Genomic DNA, 21,602 nt, shown 5'->3' on the forward strand with positions numbered 1-21,602 from the left:
AGAAAAATCTTAAAGGGTGATTCCCCCAGTCCCAATCATCGGATCAGTCCTTGCTTTTTCTCGGATCGCAGATGCTGGAATTAGCATGAACTGCGCAACACATAGTCTTGGTTCCAAGACCTTCTAGTTTGATCCATGACACAGCGAACCATCACATGTACTGTACATGTACATGTATGCACATGTACATGATGCTATCACCTCACGAATTGTTACCACAGGAAGGTCCTGGTCTTCATGCGATAACAATTCATGTGGTGATAGCGCCCTCTAACAGTGTACGTGTGATGGTTTGTGTTGTGGAATAAGTTCTGGAAGGTCTTGAAACCAAGACTACTTGACACAGTGCATTTCCTCAGTTGTACCCTGATAGCGGCCGCCAGTGTGTGTACATGTGTTGTATGCACCAAATTGAGGGCAAAGGTCACAATGTACACAAATTATATCGGACGATCATACTTGTAAATAGCACTATTACTTCATACTCGGCTCTTAAATACAAATCGTGATATCATGCACATATACCTGAACTTGGTCAATTGAAATTCACGGTTTGTCAGCAGAATTTGAAAGTAATTGGACTTAAGTTCCAGAAATTACGGTATGATACCGGTAGGAAGATAGTAGTAGTATGCATGCAAATTGGTCTATGTATAAATTGTGAAAAAAATCATAAAAAATCAATGAATGAGGTCATGATGGCGTCACTTCAGAAATGCAATCAGGGATGGACTGTTAACATACTGAGTGAATTTCAAAACGATCAGACGTTGCCTAATATGTAGAATTAAAAATTGTACATTATCGTGACGTCATCATGACGTCAACATTTTTCAACAAATGGATATCTAATAGACCTGCTGTAGGTGTAGCAAAAAGAATTTTGAAAAAAAAAATTGTTTTGTTCAAGAGATATGTCAAAAAGAATGTCAAAATTTAAAAATCACACAAAAAAATCAGGTGGTGATGTCATCATGACATAACTCAAATTTTCACGTATAACACATTTGGATTTTTTGTGTGTGCAAAATTTCAACCCACTGGGACAAATGGTTCCAGAGATACAAACCCGAAAAGAGTTCAACTTTGTTGTCACGTGACAAGTGCTGACGTCATCATGACAGATATCTTCTAGGACCATCCTTAGATGGTGGTCTAAGCATATGCAAAGTTTGAGGGCAATCACTCTTACTAAAGTGTCAAAGTGTTATAGCGGAAGGGTTACTGACACAACAAACACAGAAAAACCGGTTATTGTCAAAAATTGGATTTTTTCTTAATCATGATGTTCCTATTCCATGGGATATTTCATTTTTTTCAATCAGGTTTCATAACCTAAAGCATGCCTCTCTTAATCCTATTAACACCGACTTGTGTACCTTGAAGAAGTTCTTTATGCTGAAACATCTGGTCTTCTGACGCAGGTCAGGTTTTGAGTTAGTAAATTTCACCCTAACCTCCATCACCCACTAGGAGCATTGATGTGTATAAATGGGTATTGCGCAATCACACATTTTTCGCCCTCTTAACCCCAATGTTTTCTCCAAAAAACTGCTGCAGACTGTCTGTGATATTGTTCATTGTAAGAACTGAAGAAAAAAAAAGGCTTTTTGAGGGGTTGCTGTTCCCGTCTCTTGAAAAGTGTCCTACACTTCACCACTGCGACCCAGAGAATGAAAACAATAGCTGCTTCAGCAGTGTAGCCGAAGCAGCTAAAAATCAAGACGTCATCCTGTTTTGACACCATGGGGGAACAATGATATTTAGGCTTGTTCCAGTCAAAATTGAATGCATTGGGGTGCTCATATGTACTTCCATAATTAAACTAGTACATGTACATATCGGATCTTTCAGGCTGAAGAAAAAATTAAAGTTGGGACCATGTCTCGGGCGACCTGTACTAATTCATACCTGTGTCTATGAAGGGATACGTGCACAGTTTAGCTGAAAACTTAGGTGAGGTTTAGGGGTAAGGGTGGCCATCAGGTAACTGTTGATTTGTAAGGCAAAAACATAATTTCACTTTAACAAAAGATTTCCCTTGCAGAAAGTCAATGTGATGGGAAGAATGCTGAACTTGTACAATTAATTCAGAAAATATTAAACAATGTCTTGATGTTGTTACGTACGGAGAACGCACGGCAGAAGAAAATCAAAATACGGGAACAAGGACAATAACATATGAAACGGCAAGGATGGCAAAGTAACTAATTTGAAACAACATTTCATTATAAACTCAAACCAGCGAAGCAATAACTTAAAGCAAAGAAAATCTAGTGGTTTTTTTTGCAACTTAAACATCTCATGCAAAAACACTGAGAGTTTTGGACAAGCAAAAGCATAGAAGCATACATTAGCACAGCCAAGCACAAATATATAAAGAAAATTAGCAAGCCGCAAACACGTGTTAATGGACAAAAAGGCAAATTATATTCAGCCGAGCATATTTACCTTACATGTAAGTGCCCAAAACCAGGACGAAACTAATAGGGCCCCGCCCAGTCAGTGCCATGGCTAAAGAAGCACACTTGTATGGTGCCCCTTCGCCCTTTGTAACAAGGCAATATTTACACCATGTTTACAAGCAATCTTAAGGTTTTGTTTTTCAAAACAATTTGCAATGACTCAAATCCGATATTCTAGAAATGCAGACTAGCGTCGGTAGAATGTAAATTCCTAATACCGTAGTTCCTGCTCAATTAGCAGGAAATCGTCAACATTTCAGCATCAAGATTTTAAACCATTCACATGAATGTTGTCGCTCAACACAGATTCAGACATAGGCCTACATGTACAGTACATGTACCGTATACTGACAGATACTGTACCGTATACTCAGATAGCAAATGGTTCAAGGCAACCCCCACCAAAAGCATCAGTCATGGTACAACCTGAGGTAAATCAAACGTCTCGATGCACACAATTCAAAATGCACAGTCCCAAGTGTCCAGCTTTATCTTTGACATTTTTTGTAGACTGAATTTCTTGTAGAAACTTGAATCATCGTCTGACTGTCTACTGCGTAAAGATCTCAGAGTATTACACCCCTTGCTGTCTGTGGTGCATCAAAAACACCAACGGGTTACAACATACATGTACGAGGCACAAAATCAGTAATTTGCACTGGTACATCCAACATGTACACGAATGTTCATACATGTACATATTATTCATGAACACTGGTAGTCTTTCTTCAAGCTGATGATTTAAATGCAGAATCCTTATTCAAGAGGAAGAGGGGTGTGTTGCTGACTGAAGGCTTGGGTGAGATTTAGAGGTGAAGGCGACTATCAGAAGCCAGAATGTAGCAGGACATGGCAGGGACTCTGCTGCTGGTTGTCTCACATACAGTGTACCTACTGCTGTTGCACTGTTGGTCACCCCACTTGCCATAATGACCCTTGGTCTTTATTGTTGAACAATCCTGGTTATCTTTGTTATTGGGTTGTCCTTCCCCCCAGTTCTCATACTGCATTCTCTTGACACCATCAGGATAACACATCCATGTGCCCTCTGTGACCTTATCATTGCAACCAAGCCACGCCTTTGACACGTTGAGATTTTTCAATCCTTGAGCGATGTAGTCATTCTCTTCCTCTGTCTCAACAACCAACAGCATCCCATCAAGCTCTTGGCAGTAGGAGCTTCCATCGTCCCAAGTCATCTTTTGATCTGTAAAGTTGTAGCAAGATGAGCCATGTTCCATCCAACCTGGTTTACAAATGGCATGTACACCAATCAATCCAATAATGACAATTACAATGGCTGGCTTTAAGTTCTCAGGTTCAGTTCCATGTAGAGCCATCATAATCTTTTCTCTTAAAACATCGGCTGTGGTACATGTACACACGCAGCTGCCTTTAAATCAAAGAGAACCAGAGAGCCAAAGGATAAGCCGGATGAGGCAATTAGACCAAGGAACAATCCAGAGCTTTGTAAGAAAAGACAAGGATGTGAGAGGATGATACGGCTATGAATACAGTGCAACATGGATACCGGCAAGCAAGTAATTGCAACAAGGTCTGCAAAGGAGATCTGGACAGCATCGGGTAAAACAGCCTGTGATAGGTCACTATCAGATAGTTACACAAATATGGATTGTAACGAGGATGCAGAAGCTTTATGACATCCGACAAACGATGAAATGACTGAAGCCAAAAATATTATATTTTAGTGTCTTGAGGCAACTCATTTACAAAAGTAACCATTGACCACGAGATGCACTTAAGGGAATTAACTCTTACAAAGAATGCACACAATCCATTAGAAAGCCCGTTAAGAAATTCACCAGCCCGTGGTGAAATATCGGTACCAGTATGGGAGAGTCTTCTTGGGATAATGAGTCAATGGACAACAAATTGCCTTGCAATTTGCACAAAATAAGGCAGGGCACAGAAGAGAAAGTGCCTCTCGAAAAACAGTTTGGTAGTGGGTGAAGTTACACTCTGAACTGCAGGTGGTAGGAAGATCCTTGGTATATGTACATGCATAAAGCAAAAACCTAGTCATCATCCCTGAAGCTGTCTTGGGCCGTACTAGTTCAAATTAACACCCCCATCTTTGCAGTTAAAACCTTTACGAGATCAGTCACAAGTAACAGGTAGGAACAGGACAAAAGTGCAGCTCATTGAACACCAGTAGGTTGTGATTTGCCCTGTGGGGTGAGTCTGGTGATGGTCTTGTAATTGAGGGGGGGGGTTGACCACAACAGTGATAATTATCATATGGTTCTTAACATTCTTGCACTATGAAAATCAACTGCCACAATGACACACTGTGATCAACTATCAAGCTATTAAAAGCTCCATGGATCAACTGACATCAACTGACATCTGGTTTGTGGCATTAACAACCTCCTTGGAATTTAAAGGTGCAATACAATTACTTTAATGCATGTTTGGAACCTCTTTGTACATGTACGTGTGAATTTCCACATTCACAAGCAACATCATGGCCGTATTTTGTAGTTTAGAATCTCTTCTCCTCTGGTAATTCATCTTACTTACATGTACATGTATATGAGTATACATGGCAACGAGCCACCAGACAAACCTTTCCCCCCCCTCCTACTTATTGATACCCATGCTTGGTGGAGTACATTTGGTCATTCCATTCACCATCATGATCTTTAATGTCTGTTGTATTCTAGGGAGACATTTTGTGGTATATTTTTCGACCTTAGGGAGACATCAGGTCATTAGGGAGACATTTTGTGGTAAATTTTTCGACCTTAGGGAGACATCAGGTCACTAGGGAGACATTTTGTGGTCAATTTTTCGACCTTAGGGAGACATCAGGTCATTAGGGAGACATTTTGTGGTATATTCTCCGACCTTAGGGAGACATCAGGTCATTAGGGAGACATTTTGTGGTATATTCTCCGACCTTAGGGAGACATCAGGTCATTAGGGAGACATTTTGTGGTATATTCTCCGACCTTAGGGAGACATCAGGTCATTAGGGAGACATTTTGTGGTCAATTTTTCGACCTTAGGGAGACATCAGGTCATTAGGGAGACATTTTGTGGTCAATTTTTCGACCTTAGGGAGACATCAGGTCACTAGGGAGACATTTTGTGGTCAATTTTTCGACCTTAGGGAGACATCGGTCACTAGGGAGACATTTTGTGGTCAATTTTTCGACCTTAGGGAGACATCAGGTCATTAGGGAGACATTTTGTGGTATATTCTCCGACCTTAGGGAGAACATCAGGTCATTAGGGAGACATTTTGTGATAAATTTTTCGACCTTAGGGAGACATCAGGTCATTAGGGAGACCTTAGGGAGACATCAGGTCACTAGGGAGACATTTCAATGTCTCCCTAATGCCCTAGCAACCAGAAGGAGGCCAAATTTTACTCTGTCCAAATTTTGAGAGATGATAGATTAGGGTCTTGATTGAAAACATACAAAGTTTGGTTTAGATCAGATTAGGGAATATTTAATTATGGGACAGTACACGTTTTTATGGGAATGTCTCCAAAGTGACCCGTTTTCGATAAACAGTAGCACAATTTTATGAGCCCTTCAAGCCATTTGGTTGGTTTGTTGTTTGTTGCACACATAGGGAAATCGATCTGTGTGTCCACATAAACGCCTTGAGACGAGGCTAGTACCACATGGTGAAATGATCAAACCGTAGCAGTAAAATAGAAGACAAAATGCATTTTTCTTGAATTAAATGAAACCTAGGGAGCTTGGTGTACCATAGCTGAATAGGCCCTTGGAAGTCCTTGATGAAGAGCAAAAGTTTCACTCACAAACATGCATTTTAAGGCCCAGATTTGATGTCAACTTTCCAAATTTCGTTGCACCACTGCCAAACAAAAATGCCCAACATTAACATATTGTCCTCAACGGCTGTTGCATACAGGATCTACTATACGACGGCACTGTACATGTATTTAATGTACATGTAATCTGATTTTGCAGACGAGGAGTGACACATGAATTGTCTGCAGATTAATCCTAAGTTTTTGATGATTGCACTGATGAGAAATCAAGGGGATGCCATCCCTGTTGAGTATTTTTTTTGTTATTCTCACAGCAGGAAATTGTTTAAAAAATGTTCATAAAATTGCGGAGTCTTTCCAAAGGAATCCGTTTCTTTTCTTTCTTTCTTTCCTTTTTTTGGAGGGGGGAGTACCAGTAAGGTCGGGCAAACAGTTTTACATGTGTACATGTATGCATAGTTTTTCTATGCTTACTAAGGTATGAAACGGAATTTGAATTTCTGAAGTGGAATTCAGGATTTGCAAAACGGCGAAATGCCCATTTTTTAATTGGAGAATCACTGACTCTATATACTCCATATGCAAATGCAGTCCAACGTACAACACTGACTTGTACACATGGGCATATTTAACAGAGGACAGAATACAATGAAAACAAAGGATGCTTCCTTGTCCTCAATGGTCCTCGATGGTAACAGCCAGTCATTATTCAATAAGAGTGTTCTATTATCGGAACAAAAAAGCTTGTACTACGCCCTAATAAACACAGCTGTGTGAACTTAACCCCTTCCAGCCTCGCTTGGCCACGAAGGCCACCTGCCAAACCGCAGATTCTCGGTTTGTGGCCCTGCATGCTCTGCACGCTTTGAATTACACGGTGAAAATGCAGATTGTTCGGTGGCATATGGCTCTACTCACCCTTCCACATTCCTGTTGCCTCTTTTCAAGTGGGGACTATTGTGAAGCTGGTGATTATGATGCAAAAATGGTATTTTTATTTCTGGGCTACACACAAAGACCAATTACCATATACACAAGAGCCAGGGTCTGCCTTCTTTCACCGTGTTCGCTCGAGCGTGGGCCAAGAATAATAGCTGAAAAGCTGGCTGAGGATCTCAATTTTTACGGCGGCTCTATCCGCGTCCCGGCGCGAAGGGGCTAAAATGCGTGGTTGTGCCGCGCTATTGCATGCAAGAAGAGGGACACGTATTTGATAAAATGGATTCAAGGGAAGTCAACGTGACACAGTTTTCAAACTTCTAAATGTGATGACAAGCACTGACCTCTTTTTCTCCAGTGTCCAGTTTCCTCTTCTTGTGAGCGTGCTTGTGGTGTTTCTTGACTCTTCGTTTGCATTCCAGGTCTTCCAGGAGGACCAGAGAAGGCTGATGAGATGGACTGGTACTGGAATCTGGACCAGAATGTTTACCAATGAAATTTTTAAGGTATACTCATCCAAACGTCAGGAACAAAGACACTACCTGGCGTAAATACACTGCCAAAATGGGAAATGATCGGCAAGTAGCTAGATTGTACTAGTGAATAGCTATCCCTGACCTCACTTAAAGCTACAAAATACTACTTTGTAGTAAAATGTAGCATACAGTGCTGTGGCTTGTATGAGTACATGACCTTAGTATTCTCTGAAGCCATAAAATACTTTATAACTCACCTTTTCATAGTTCTTTATCCTGGTTGGCCGAAATATGGTCACATGTGGTTCACCAACATAGGCTAGTACTAGTACATGAATTTGGAGTCAGTGTGACTTGACACGCGCCTAGACATTGCATGCGTGCATCAATTCCAGGGACAAGTACTAGTCTTGATAATGTTTGACTGGTTATTGCGCCCTCTGAAGGTTGTCCTGAATTGAAACAGTTCAAACCCTGGAATGTTTCTTTTCCTTGTTGAGTATATAGCAACTCAAATTAGACAGTGTCAAGGAACACTAAAATAAACCTTTAATTTTTTTCTCCATTTTTGAAGTGCGATTGAAAGTTGAATTAAAACAGTTAAAATCTGAAAAAAAAAACAAGATTTTTTTTAGTTTGAGGTGTGTTATAAAACACACAAGGATTTATATATAACAGGTTTGCCCTTACCCAACGTATATTAATAAGCACTGTATGCTCAGTGCTTGTCCGAGAGCTTGCGAAAAAAACCTCACAAGCTTACTCGGGTGGGACTCGAACCCACGACCTCCTGCTTACTAGCTCTCGGACAAGCACTGAGCATACAGTGCTTATTAATATACGTTGGGTAAGGGCAAACCTGTTATATATAATTAGCATCTCCCCTACGCAAAAAAAAAATACATCTTGGAACCATAAGGACTTGCCAAATTCAGTCACTAATGCACGCCCATGCCCCCTTGGGCCTGTGAGTGACCAAACGAAAGTACCATACAGTGCTGTGGCACTATGAATGCATGACTGCACTGTTCTCTGTATGAATAACAATGGAAGTACCCTAGCCAGAAGTAGTGATTTGTAGTGAAGGGCTTGGTCCTTCAGGCTCAGACTACTAAGTAATATTTTGTAGTGCTGAGTGCAAGATGACATGCCAGGGGGTCAGGGATGCTATGTGGTTATAGAGCACAAGTACAACATTCCGGTTCACCCCACTTCTTTCATTTAACCTAAAATTAATTCATTTTTCCTAATATGGCCAATTCAAAATATAATGTGCCACAACAAGGTTGCCATGGAGTTCACTGTCAACAGAAAACAGGCAAGAAATGTATGTACATGTACATTTATGGATTTTTATTCGTTGTTTTGAGTATCAAAGTTTGGTAACAGCTTTTTCGTTCATTTTAATATCTGTGCTTTGTTAATTCTAATTTGGAGTTCCAGCAGGTGATGGTCCAGCCTTCTTCTTGTGTTGTGCTTGGGGTGTTGCATGAGACTGAGAGATTGGTTCCCTTTGTTTTCTCTTGGTGTCCATATATTGTTCCTTAATCTGATTCTCAAAGCGCTGCAATTGCCGTACTCTGGTGACTTGGTTATTCCACTGTTCACAGATATATTGAGAACCACTCATCTCTGGGTTTTCTCCAATAATTCTCATCAAATCCGTCAAGATTTGGGGTTCGCGTTTCACTTTGATGATAAACAGATTAATGGAGAGGTATTTCTTGCACGCATCAAGTTGTCTTCCACATATCAAACACCATCGGGCATGTGGCCGGCCTGCTCCTGGCAATTTTTCCGTCATGCTTCCTGTTGGCCTTACCCGGGCCCAGCGCAAGCCAAAAAACTGCAAACCGTATGAACTGCTACTTAGCTAGTGCTTTGCTGACGAAGTCGAGCCTCATCGTATAAACATGTACAGTACATGTACTACACCGCCCGCCGTACCTACTAGCTGATCCACCACCATTATTTTGCACAAAATTGCAACACAGTGAGAGTGTATAAACTAGTCTGAAACTTCCAGCCAGTAGCGTAACTAGGCAGCTACCAGGCTATTGTACAGTTTCATGGCGTGTGTGCGCGTGCGTGAAAAACAAATTGTCGCGCACGCGCACTAGTTTCCCCCCCGTTTTCAGGGATAACCTAGACGTTGTTATCAAAGTCAAGTCGTGCGTGCGTGCATGGTTAGGCGGCTAGCGGATCGTATGTAGGGATTATCATGCATCCAAATGATAACAACATCTAGCACCTAGACTATACCCACTGCTGCATCTGACTCGCACCAGCCAGCCAACACCGGCAAGCTCGGTGGTCGAGTGGTAAAGATGTCTACACTTGTAAGCAGGAAGTCATGGGTTCGAGTCCCACCCGAGCACACTTGTGTTTTTTTTCCACAAGCTTTTGAGGGAAACATTGAGTAAACAATATACATTGGGCAGGGCAAAAAATCCAAAATTAAAATTAACATCTCCCCGATGCAAATCCATCCTTAGAAATGGTTTGGTTTATAACACTCTCTGTTCATAAATAATTCTTGTATGGTAGCCCAGAAAACCACAGGCCAATATGGTCCAGTGGTCAAGCTTACAGTTTGTAGTGTATTCAATTTTAATGGTTCAGTTACTGTACAAAATACATTTACTACGGCAACAGAAGTCTCTTGAAATTATTTTGGACATTTTCACAGTACTGACTATATTGTGTTGAACATTTCCACACAAATCTGTGTAAAACAAACTTCAGGAAGAATTTAAGTTCCCCGCGTGAATCTGGTAAGAAAACTTGAAGACTGGTTCCCACAATGCATTGTGAATAATGTCCCCTCAGTGTCAACCTCTTGGTAGTGCACTGTATTTTGAATTTGCTCTATTTAGTAATTTCTTATGGGCTAAGGAGCCCATAATAATCAGCAAAAACAATTTACACTTTATAGAAGTGGTAGGAAGCATGGTTCTATACAAGAAATAAGAAAATGTCAGACGGTTGTGTGGAGAATGTTGAAACTGAAACAAAATTCAAAAATTTAAAATGTTATAAAATGTTATCTAAAATGGGTATAATGAAGAGGCAAGCCTTAGCAGATTTTTGTTGGCTTTGATCTTAGATCTATGTTACTATGAAGTATGAAAGAAACACTGCACACATGCACGGCTTTTACAACATACATGGAAGTAAAAATGACAAATTTTCATTAGAATGTGCACACACCAAAGGCGCATGGCAGCAACGGTATCTGTCTGCCATACATGTATGTCTTTGTCAACACTGACTATCTGTACGCAATGTCCTTAAGGTTGAAGTCTGAATGTCACCTCAGCCTCCACGAACAATGATCAGTTATTCCTTACTTTTGTACAGTATATCTACAGATGTTTCTATATTCATTCTCTGATTTCTGTGATCTATTTCAACTCACTTGCAAACTGTTCAGGATCGACAGCACTCATGAAGCCATGCACAGCCTGAAGAAACATGACCAACGTCGAATAGAAGACAGGCTTCCTGACGTTAGCGGCCTCACTGGACTTAGCCCGACTGTAATGCTCATTGATATGTAGCCAGTTCACCGTGAACGGCCTGAGGATGGAAGAGAACCCAGGCGGTCAATTGTTATTGGGCTCACTTGCTCCACAACCTCTGTGTGAGGACTGATGAAATGCAGCCAATGGAAGAATTTTGAGATATTCCATGGCAACAAACTCAATGGTCATTTTCTATTGTTTGCTTCATTTCGAACATGCGCATATTGGCAACAACATGGCGCAAACAATAGCAAAACAGTGTTGGATTTGACACCATGATGCATCTCAAAACTCTCCAATTTTTTATTTCCAGCAAGAAATATGATCAGTTTTACTGTGTAAGCCTCAAGCTAGACCAAAAGAGGGCGTAATTTTCTTAGCAGCGGAGGCTCCTTTGGCCGGAACTGAACTTTGCTGGTTCATGAACGACTAGGAAATGCACACATTGCGGTCACATCGCTACCAAAAATGAACACTCCTGACCAATATGGCTCTTTTCAACCAATGAGAAAGTGCTTCTACTCAAGGCGGATTACGAAGTCTCACTGCAAATTTGCAGCTTGCTTTATACTGCAAAACTGCTAATCACTAGACAGTCTGTTTCCTCAATATACTGATATGATCAAGATTGAACTAAGAAATGTATTGTAAGTTTGTGGTAAATGTGACTGGTGGACAAGCTTAAACAATGATCACTAGCCACAATGACTAAAAAGAAGGCAGTCAGTAGATCTCATTAGATTGTAAATGCAACAACAGATTGTTTGGGAGATTAAAAAAAAAACAAGTCATTTACCAAGCAAAATGTGCTTACATAAAACAATTTTCCTCGAGAAATTCTTAGATTTTCACTGAACCAATTCTACAATTTTCAACAATGATCAAACTTTTCCCACCTACCTGCCTTCATCAGGCACAAACTTTGTGTCCCATCCACACTTGTCAGCGATCATGACCAGCAGCTGACGGAGTCTCTCCCAAGGATGGGTCAGCTCTCCAAACCCAAAGCTCTGCCCCTTGCCTGCCTGGGGGGACAGCAGGGGTGCAGTTGGCCCTTTGGGGGTCCCATTGGGATCGGCTGTCTTCCAGGCTGGCTGGGTGGCATAGACTGTGTAGAACTCCACCGCTTTCTGCAGCCACTTGTGGTATTGCTTGGGCTGGCAGTTCACTTTCTTGCTTGCACAGATGACGGGGAGAACTTCGCAAACTAAAAATGACAAGATAATCATTGTGTAAGTCACGTCCCTTTAAGATTAGTCTATACAGTCAAGACACTGTGAAACCATCATAAGACCCCATAAGAGTTGAACACTATCACAAGACCAACACAAGACCTCCAGTCTGAATTCAAGCCACAAGCTATTCAAATGAACGGCAACAAAAGCGTGAATTCCTTTGTCACTGTTCAACATGCTACTGGACTTGTGACGGTCTTGACTACACCACTAGTACCACTAAGGAACAGTAACTCTACTTTTGGGATTCTGAGTAGTCCCCAAATCTTTTTCTTTAGCTCTACATCAGGAAACTTTTTTGACTTAATAGCATCAAATCTCACACTGCACGTTGAATCTCTAAACCTCGCTTCAAATATAAGGACTGGACCAACAAGAGATGATTAAGAAGGAACTTAAGTCTGGCTGAAAATCTCGGATTGTTGAAAGCCTGATAGAGTAAAATGCACAGTCATAGAGGCAGCAATGGCCGACATGTGAAAGAAACTTAAAACACAAAATTCATGCTTTGAAATAAAATGTTTTACTGATAAAAACAAAGCATGCTTTCAATCAAAGTTGTGCTTTTCTTGCATTGTATATAAATGAATAAGTGATATGAATACTTTCCAACATAGGTAGGCAGTCAAAAAATCAACTAAAAGGACAGACAAACAAGTCCTTATTATTGTCCTGAAAGTATGAAGCAGCTGCACGACCAAAACAAATTTGTAACATTAACACAAACAGCCCTGAATACTTCAAAGTAGTAAAATGTAGTACTGAGCGCTGTCGCTTGTAAGAGGACATGACTTTATTGTTCGCTGAAGCCATAAGATACTATAGATAAGACAATGTACCATAGTGCTGTGGCACTATGAATGCACGACTTTATTGTTCTTGGTACAAGTAACAATGGGGGGTGCTCTAACCAGAGGTAGCAATTTGTAGTGCTAGGTCCTTCAGGCTCAGACTACTACTTAGTATTTTGTAGAACTGAGTACTGTAAGCCAAATAATATGAGTGACTGTTAGGGTTAACATGACAAGAAACTCAGATGCAGTAAGAGGCAAACTTCCCTCTAAGGTGCAGCAAATGTGCACGTCTGCATATCCCTTGTTACATTGGGCAGTCAGCAGCAGCAAGCATCAACTGCCAGTGTTGTAATAAATGAGCGCTAGTCTCTTTGAACAATGCCTGAATGGATCACAACCTCAAAGTTTGAGGTCCTGTGACATTCAGGATAATGCTCCAAGGACAAGAAGCTGATTTCTTCTATTTCTTGTCCGAATTTTTCCAACCCCCAACACACCCTGACTAAAGAACAAACTGGGGAATAAAATAATTGAGAAACAGAACTGACCCATGACCCTACGGAAACGGTTGACTGCTAGTTTCTCTCCTTCATTCTTCTCCGCATCCAACAGCATATCAACGAGCGGTTCCTAAGAGTCAAGTGCAGAATATAGAAGTCAGTTGCAATTAAACAACAAAGCAAAAGGTGGGAGTGGCATACGAAGTGTTCACCAATACCTGCATGCCACCCATGTTTCATTCATTTTAGTCCCTGAGAAATATTTAACAAAAGATTTTGCAGAATGGCAGACTTACCCCATGCTCAGTGATGGCGTCAGGAAATCGGTTGATGAGCAATAACTTCAGCTGACATCTCTCCAAGATGTCACTACAGTGATCTGCAACACATGAGACATCAAAAACTTCAGTTCTTCAATTCTGCCCACGAATTAGGCCACACCCACTTCAAAACCCTCAAAAGAAGCAACTACATGTATATGTACATGTACCTGAAAGTCCATCATGTCTTGTAAAAAACTGTTTCCCTCCCTGTCACACTTCACTGCCCTCCACAGGCACTCTGTTTCATTAGAACAATGCCCTGACATTATTAGGTAAACATTTCAAAACATTTTTCATGCAAAAGTTGACAGCGTTGGGTCACATTTCACATTTTACAGGAAGTTTTGATGAGAATAGAATTGGACTGTCAGAAATTCCATTATACCATTGGAACCAGACAGCCCCCGTTTTTGGCCAGAGTTCCACGGCTCGGGTGTGATTTGGGGAAAATGAAAATCCATGAGACATTCGTCGGAGGGTTTGCAAGTCACATCGGCCACAGCTTCCCAAAAATTTGCGGCATATCTATTTGATTATAGGAAGAGATTCAGGTACTACATGTAAGCCACCACAAGAGCTGTTCTTACTTTGAGGGATACAATTATAACATTTACTGCAACAAAGCCCTTGTCCTCATTCACTTCAATTGCAATTATACATGTAAGCTATAATTGGTGACAATCAAAGACCTACAAGTGTAACACACATACACACGCAGTTATCAGTGATCTACAAAATTCTATCACAATTTATTAAAACTGAAAACTGTCTCATACAGATGAGTATTGCATTACTTGTGACACCATGTGCACTTGCAGTACCCAGGTTTGTCAATTTTCTCGAGAAAGTTGCAATAATATATCCATTTCCCCTTGGTTAATTAATTCTCTGTCCACCTCGGTTTCCAGCAAGGAAAATTTCCATGTCTACATTCAGATCCCCTTCCCTACCTACTATCTTGTATGACATTTTTTGACGGACTTCGACGACATCAGACCACCACGAGAACAAAACGAAACGTAACGGCAGACGGACGCAAGTTGTACACAGTGTGTACAACGACAACGTGTACCGTGCATATACACACAGCGAACATACAGTACATGTACATACACACAATGATCATACCGCTGGCCTGGGTCCCTGTTTTAACAATGATACCCCCTCCGTTCAATGTACTATTACCTATGTATCTGGCGCATTTCCAGGGGGAGTAACAATGCAAAAGCGCATGCTATACACCTAAACTTGTGCAAGTCTTTCACTTAGTTTCGCACCAAATATTGTAGTTTTTGTGTTACATAGTGAAAGCAATGACAATACGGAAATCCGGAAAGTCTCACAGAAATTCCGGATAGTCTCACAGAAATTTTGGAAATCAGGAAAAATCCAGACAAATCACACCCCTGCCACGGTCTCTCGTATGGTGGTTTTGCCAAATCAAGAACAGAGCAACCAGGGCAGGTAAATAGAGACAAACAAAAAATATGATGCTCTTTGCAGTACCTGCACTAAGAAGTAAGATGTCAAATTGAGCCTTGTCTGGTAGTGATGAAAACACCTCTGAGATGATGGAAGGCATGAAAAAAATACAAACACAACATTTCTTGTTATATAAAAATGTGAATTCAAAATAAGAAAAAGAAAAGTGATCAAATTCAATTAATGTTTTTGTCTGTGAGGGGATAAACTACTGTTTATTTAAGGAAGGGCGGGGGGGATTTACATGTGGCAAAATGCAGAGCCATTGGTTTTACATCTGGTGGTGAGTTTTTGGAAAAAGACAGCCAAAACTGGCTTTTGCCTCACAGACGTACTGATATTGTGAAAAGGTTTCTGTTGGAGGATTTCAGACCATTCACTGTATTTGTCTGAACAAAAGGGGGCATACTGTGTCAATATGTTCCCAACGGTGGTGGAATGCTTTTTAAAGTTGGAGGGGCGGTTGTGAGACCATCAGGCATCAGCCATTAATAAGCAGATCCATTGAGCTCCACCCTATTATAATAGGACTTCCAAAAAGTGGGGGCCCATGCCCTCCTGGTCGAAAGAATGGGAGGGGGCTCCCTGGTCCCCCTGCTTCTGCCACCAGTGTATCTTCCAATGACATACATGTACAGAGGTATGAATGAGAAAGGAGGGTCACGAACCCTATGCAGTCCACTCTTATCTACAAGTATCAAGCTCAATGCTGTAATGGAAGCCTTGCATACCAAAGGGTTTTGACAATTTTCTAATCCATTCAGAACCAGAAGGTGCACAAGAACCAAAAACCTTCAACATTCAATATGCTGTACTGGTTCAGAAAGTTGCATGTGGATGAAATGCATTGCAAAGACACTATATTGTTGATTAAAGTTGACGTAGAAATTAGTGTACTGTATATAAATGGCTGGTTAATTAATTTTTGAAAAATATAATAAAGAACAGAACAATTAATCAAAAATAATCCTAAACCAGTGGGTCAAATCTAAGATACCTCTCTCCAGACTACATATCATGATAAGTTGACAGCATGTGAGTGCATTTTGCTTTTTCAACGATTTCTCTCCAAATCCCCACCATCCCAACCAAATTAAAGAAAACCAATGTACATGTACCTTGTAAGAACAGCCCATTTTCATCATCCGTGTTAGATTTCAAAGCACCTGTTACTATCTGAAGTTCCTTCCATAGCGCCGTTTCCTGTTTGAACTGCTCGAACCTGTGTAAAAATAAATTCAAAAGAAAAAGTCAACCTAAGAAAAAGTCAATCTAAGAGATTCACTTCAAAGAAAAGCAATCAACTGGCACCCAAAAGAACAAAAAAGTTATAAATTTCTGTTTGTTCAATCTATCTGTCCCTGATAAGTGGCTCGAATTCTTCAAATCTCATCCGGGAGATTAATTTCAGGATTTAACAGGGTGGAGCCCTGTGATCACATTCGTGCATGCTGAGAGTGTTATTTACTGTCATTGGCTCCTTTTCCAGCAGTTGATTTCAGGAAATGAACACAAACACAGGAAGAACTTTGACTTACATTTCTAAAAGCAGCACTGATGCTGGACGCGAGTTTCTTGCAGACTTCTCGATGCAGTAAGCTTCAAACTGAATTAGAAATCCATCACAGATGAACAACAATGCTCAAGATTATGAACAAGAACCTTTCAAAATGTTAGTACCAATTAGTCCACCTGCATCTCAGTCAATAGCGCTACACTGTCAGTCAATCAATCTTTTAGGAAATCTGTTACTTTACTTCCACTTTTATTTGCGTGGACCAGAGTCTTATCTTGCCATATTCTTGGCCACACGTCCATCAATGCTACTGTTATTGCCAGGCAAACATTTGCACACCTCTGTGCACGTCTGTGCACATTTGTGCCTCAAGCATTTTTAGGTGACATCTTCCTAAAGTCCCTAAACCATTTCAAGATTTGAAATTTCTGCCATACACAAGGCAAGCAAACATGGACTTTGACAAAAATGAGGAAATTTCAATATTTACAAGACTTTGTACAGTGTTTTCAATTGGGAAGCGTTCCAGTTGACACCCTGTGCAGAAAACCTATGAGACTGGTCAGAAAAATTCTAAGTGTTCTCTAACTAAGTAAACGACTTCGTTTTTTCCCTCCTAAATTGGACATGGACTGGACATGTTTTTTCTTTCCGACGGCCAACAGATCACTTAAGGGAATAATTACTGATACTGGCATCCGTATGTGGACCTCTTTCCTTTCAAATTTCTATGACACATCAGGGTGAAGTGAAAATAAGGAAATCAGCTGATCCAAGGAAAAGTTGCTTTCCTGACTGTTTAACCACTTCAACTACATTGATTTTTTCATGTCCACACTGACCTAGACAAGCCAATGCATGGAGTGCATGGGAAATATGGCTGCAGTTTAAAGAGGTTTAACCCTAACCACTAAGCATATTGTTTGGCTTACACTACACAGTACTACAAAATACTAAGTAATAGTCTGAGCCTGAAGGACCTAGCGCTATAGATTACTACTTCTGGCTAGGTTACTTCCATTGTTACTTGTACAGAGAACAATAAAGCCATGCATTCATAGTGCCAGAGCACTGTATGGTACATTGTCGTATCTATTGTATCTTATGGCTTCACGGAACAATAAAGTCATGTCCTCTTACAAGCGACAGTGCTCAGTACTACATTTTACTACAAGTAGTAATTTGTATATAACGGGTTTGCCCTTACCCAACGTATATTGATAAACACTGTATGCTCAGTGCTTGTCCGAGAGCTTGCGAAAAAAAACCTCACAAGCTTACTCGGGTGGGACTCGAACCCACGACCTCCTGCTTACTAGTGTAGATGTCTTAACTACTCGACCACCGAGCTTGCCGGGGTCGGCTGGCCGGTCCGAGTCAAATGAAGCAGCGGGTACCGCGAACTATTTTCATTTTCACTATATCATTTGACTCGGACCGGCCAGCCGACCCCGGCAAGCTCGGTGGTCGAGTAGTTAAGACATCTACACTAGTAAGCAGGAGGTCGTGGGTTCGAGTCCCACCCGAGTAAGCTTGTGAGGTTTTTTTTCGCAAGCTCTCGGACAAGCACTGAGCATACAGTGTTTATTAATATACGTTGGGTAAGGGCAAACCCGTTATATATAATTAACATCTCCCCAATGCAAAAATACATCTTGAAAATAGTAATTTGTAGTATTATGTAGGGTTAGGGTTAATGCTGTCTAGGGCGACTCAGCCTCAGGTTGGAATGTTCGAGGTACGCCCCTATCGGCCAAAAATTGAAGGGAAAGGACAATGAGATGGTAGGCCTATGTGTGTGCAAATATGTGCAGAAGTGCCCAAACATTACCATGATTACAGTTGTAAATAGATGTGTGGCCGAAGACAGGCCAGCACTGCAGCAAAGCGAGTCTTCTGACCATACTTGTTGGTACCTCCAGAATTGTGGGGTACCGGGTCCGACGTCCGCTCCAAGCGGGGTGGACGTCGGATACCACAGTTCTGGGGGTAACTCGTGGGGCTACATGTACATGTATGATTAATCGTAATATCATAACTGGGCAAGGCCATTTTACATGCTAACTAGAGCTTCCATCTCGAGCATGTCGAGTTAGCATAGTAATTCGTATTACTATACGCAAAGGCTCACCTGTATTCCAAAGTCCTGAGGGTGTAACGTTCTTGCCGTGATAAGCAAGGCTTTGGCAGAGTGTGGGTCGCATTTTAGACATTTCTGGGCTCTTTCTACCAGCCATTTGGGGCCGTAATTTTGAGACGTCATGTTGTTGTTTATATTTGTGTTCGCGCACTACACACGGTCTCCTATCTACTTATACTCCGTGCCATTGACGTAGTCTGGTTCCCAGACCAGGTAAATCTGACCAATCTGACTATTCCTCTCGATTTTATACCCAGCAAGAAATGAGACCGAGGGGTACCCCCCCCAACATGTCCAATCCCTATACACATTCCAGACCATTGTTATTTAACACATCCCCCCCCCCAAGATGTCTGAAAGGAATTCCCAAGATTTAGGCCTGTGCCGGGTACCCGGGTACCCGGGTACCCGCCCGTCGATTTCAAAACCCGGTTCCATTTTTCCGGGCCGGGTACCCGTACACAAGTAAATAAATTAGGAACAAACATTCATGCATAAAATGTCTGTGAAATTTCTTACTGAAGGACAGACTTCATGGAAAACCACCGTGCCGATGAAAACCCGGTCCCGCGGTCATACATGAAACTTGAATTCGGAGATCGACAGCTAATTTTGTTACCCACTCCGCCCATTGTACCGCAAGTCGTTTTCCTAGTTCCGGAATTTCCTAGTTCACAAGAGTGAAAAACCACTAAAATTCACCGGCGATAGGTCACTCGCAACGTGTGATTTTAAATATTTCTTTAAATTGAATAGTCATATAAACCTTTGCATCTAATGTCCACTTAATTAAAATGACTTTTTTAGAGTTTCTGTTTTTGTTAATTTAGCGAAAACTGCAAGCTTTTCCCCCACTCTCGGATCGCGCGGCGTTACCACGCAAAGTCGTTGCGAACTCAACTACACGGGCGCAGCAGAAATGTATGTGACGTAATGGGTTCGTCAACTGTGCGGCGCGGGGAGGATAACGTTGATAGCTCACTGTAGAGTTTAAAAGTCGAGTCAAACCGTACGCAATTTCTACCCTTTTAATTCATTAGAATTCTTATTTTTCATCTAATTTTCTCAAAATTAAAAGATTCTCTATTAGAAAAGCAACTTTTTACAATAGTTTTGGCTGAAAATGGATTTTTCGTGTGGTTACTTTTTATTTGTGAAGACGTTTTTGTCTCGATCCTAAACCGATCCAGAACTAGGAAAGGTGTCATCATCACTTTCGTCGATCGATCCTGTGAATCCAAATATAAAAGCTTAGATTTTGAAAAAAAAAATTAAAGTATATCCAAACACAAAGTTGACTTCTGACCATATTTCACTCGAATTTGAGGATTTTTTAGCTGCAGTTTTACTGAATAATTTTCGCGATCCGGAACTAGGAAACTGACTGTACCAAACCTATATGAACAAGAGACCGAAGGAGTTTTGTCTTATGAGGGGGGAGCGCTGTTGATGTACACTTGCATGACTGTATTTGTAACTATCAAACCCTGTCGGCCTAAATGACTTTTGTGCAGAATAAGTAGTGCTTACTGTTTGAATTAAGAGTATTTTTGTCAAATAAAACAATATGAATGAAAATTACTTTATGTCGGGATTGACGACGAAGCGAGAGCGGATTGTGTAATATTCCTGCGGTACTTGGACTCCACACGGCGTGCGGTAAGTAGCGATCACGCACAGATTGTGCGGTTGATCGGCCTCTTTTTATAATCAAAGCACTAAATGTGCGCTAAAAACCCAAAGAGTCAGAGAACCAGTTTAGTTAAGTTTTATACCAAGAAATATTCCGTTTCAAAATTATTTTAAATTAAAGCAACTTGAATTTCCTCAGTAATTCACCGGAACTGTGGATGAGGAATTGACCAAAAAAGCAGGAATGATTTTTTCTGTAAGTACTAAAGCATTTCAAATCCAAGTATTTTTTCATTCGAAAAAAAAGGAAATGTTGACAGGTGCAAGTCATAATACAGTCGGCCAATCAAATTTTCCTTGTCGAAGTACTTATGCATTAAAATCTCGACAATTTGAACCTCAGGGGAATGGAGTTATCCTGAAAAAGTATTTATAAAACTAAACCACTTCATCGTGGTACGTACCTTCGTGTGGAAAAACTTTCGTATCGCTTAGTCATTTAACAACATGGAGCGCTGCTATTTTTTTCACTTGGGCTTGCTTACGTGTGGTCACATGACCTTTCTTTTTACGGTCACATGGCTGCTGCAGTGTCAGCGATTGGACTGCCTGAAGGGGACTACAATTGGGCCCGCGTTGCAATCAGGTTAGTTTCAGCGTCTTGAAAGCCAGGATTACACAGTTGCAGCTACGTTGATTTATGCAACGTACTGGTCCTCGTCAGAAAAGAAATGAACTTGCGATGACTCCTGACCCTATATAGACTCCGATTCTTTCAACGCCGTTTGAAGCATTTTGGTGGCGGTT

General features: G+C 41.0%; 2 protein-coding genes across 2 annotated transcripts in view; both read right to left on the reverse strand.

Moving 5' to 3' along the window:
- Positions 1-19,500, reverse strand: part of ints10 (integrator complex subunit 10) — a 47,213-nt gene extending 27,713 nt beyond the window's left edge. Inside the window, exons 1-9 of the mRNA XM_022256235.2 lie at positions 19,155-19,500; positions 17,046-17,113; positions 16,626-16,729; positions 15,532-15,588; positions 13,999-14,081; positions 13,751-13,832; positions 12,074-12,380; positions 11,068-11,228; positions 7,518-7,645 (exon numbers count right to left, since the gene is read on the reverse strand). Coding sequence (XP_022111927.2) covers positions 7,518-7,645; positions 11,068-11,228; positions 12,074-12,380; positions 13,751-13,832; positions 13,999-14,081; positions 15,532-15,588; positions 16,626-16,729; positions 17,046-17,113; positions 19,155-19,286 — 1,122 coding nt within the window. The 5' untranslated portion in view covers positions 19,287-19,500. The remainder of the gene's footprint in view (positions 1-7,517; positions 7,646-11,067; positions 11,229-12,073; positions 12,381-13,750; positions 13,833-13,998; positions 14,082-15,531; positions 15,589-16,625; positions 16,730-17,045; positions 17,114-19,154) is intronic.
- On the reverse strand, positions 2,001-3,870 carry LOC147799747 (perlucin-like protein). The gene has a single exon (XM_087134246.1). It carries the CDS (start codon positions 3,806-3,808, stop codon positions 3,272-3,274), a length of 537 nt encoding a protein of 178 aa, XP_086990372.1. The 5' UTR covers positions 3,809-3,870; the 3' UTR covers positions 2,001-3,271.
- Positions 19,501-21,602: the final 2,102 nt, after the last annotated feature.

This window comes from Acanthaster planci, linkage group LG03 (assembly GCF_054643075.1).
Source record: "Acanthaster planci isolate LZ-2023a linkage group LG03, COTS_SCS, whole genome shotgun sequence".
In the NCBI taxonomy this organism is placed as follows: Eukaryota; Metazoa; Echinodermata; class Asteroidea; order Valvatida; family Acanthasteridae; genus Acanthaster; species Acanthaster planci.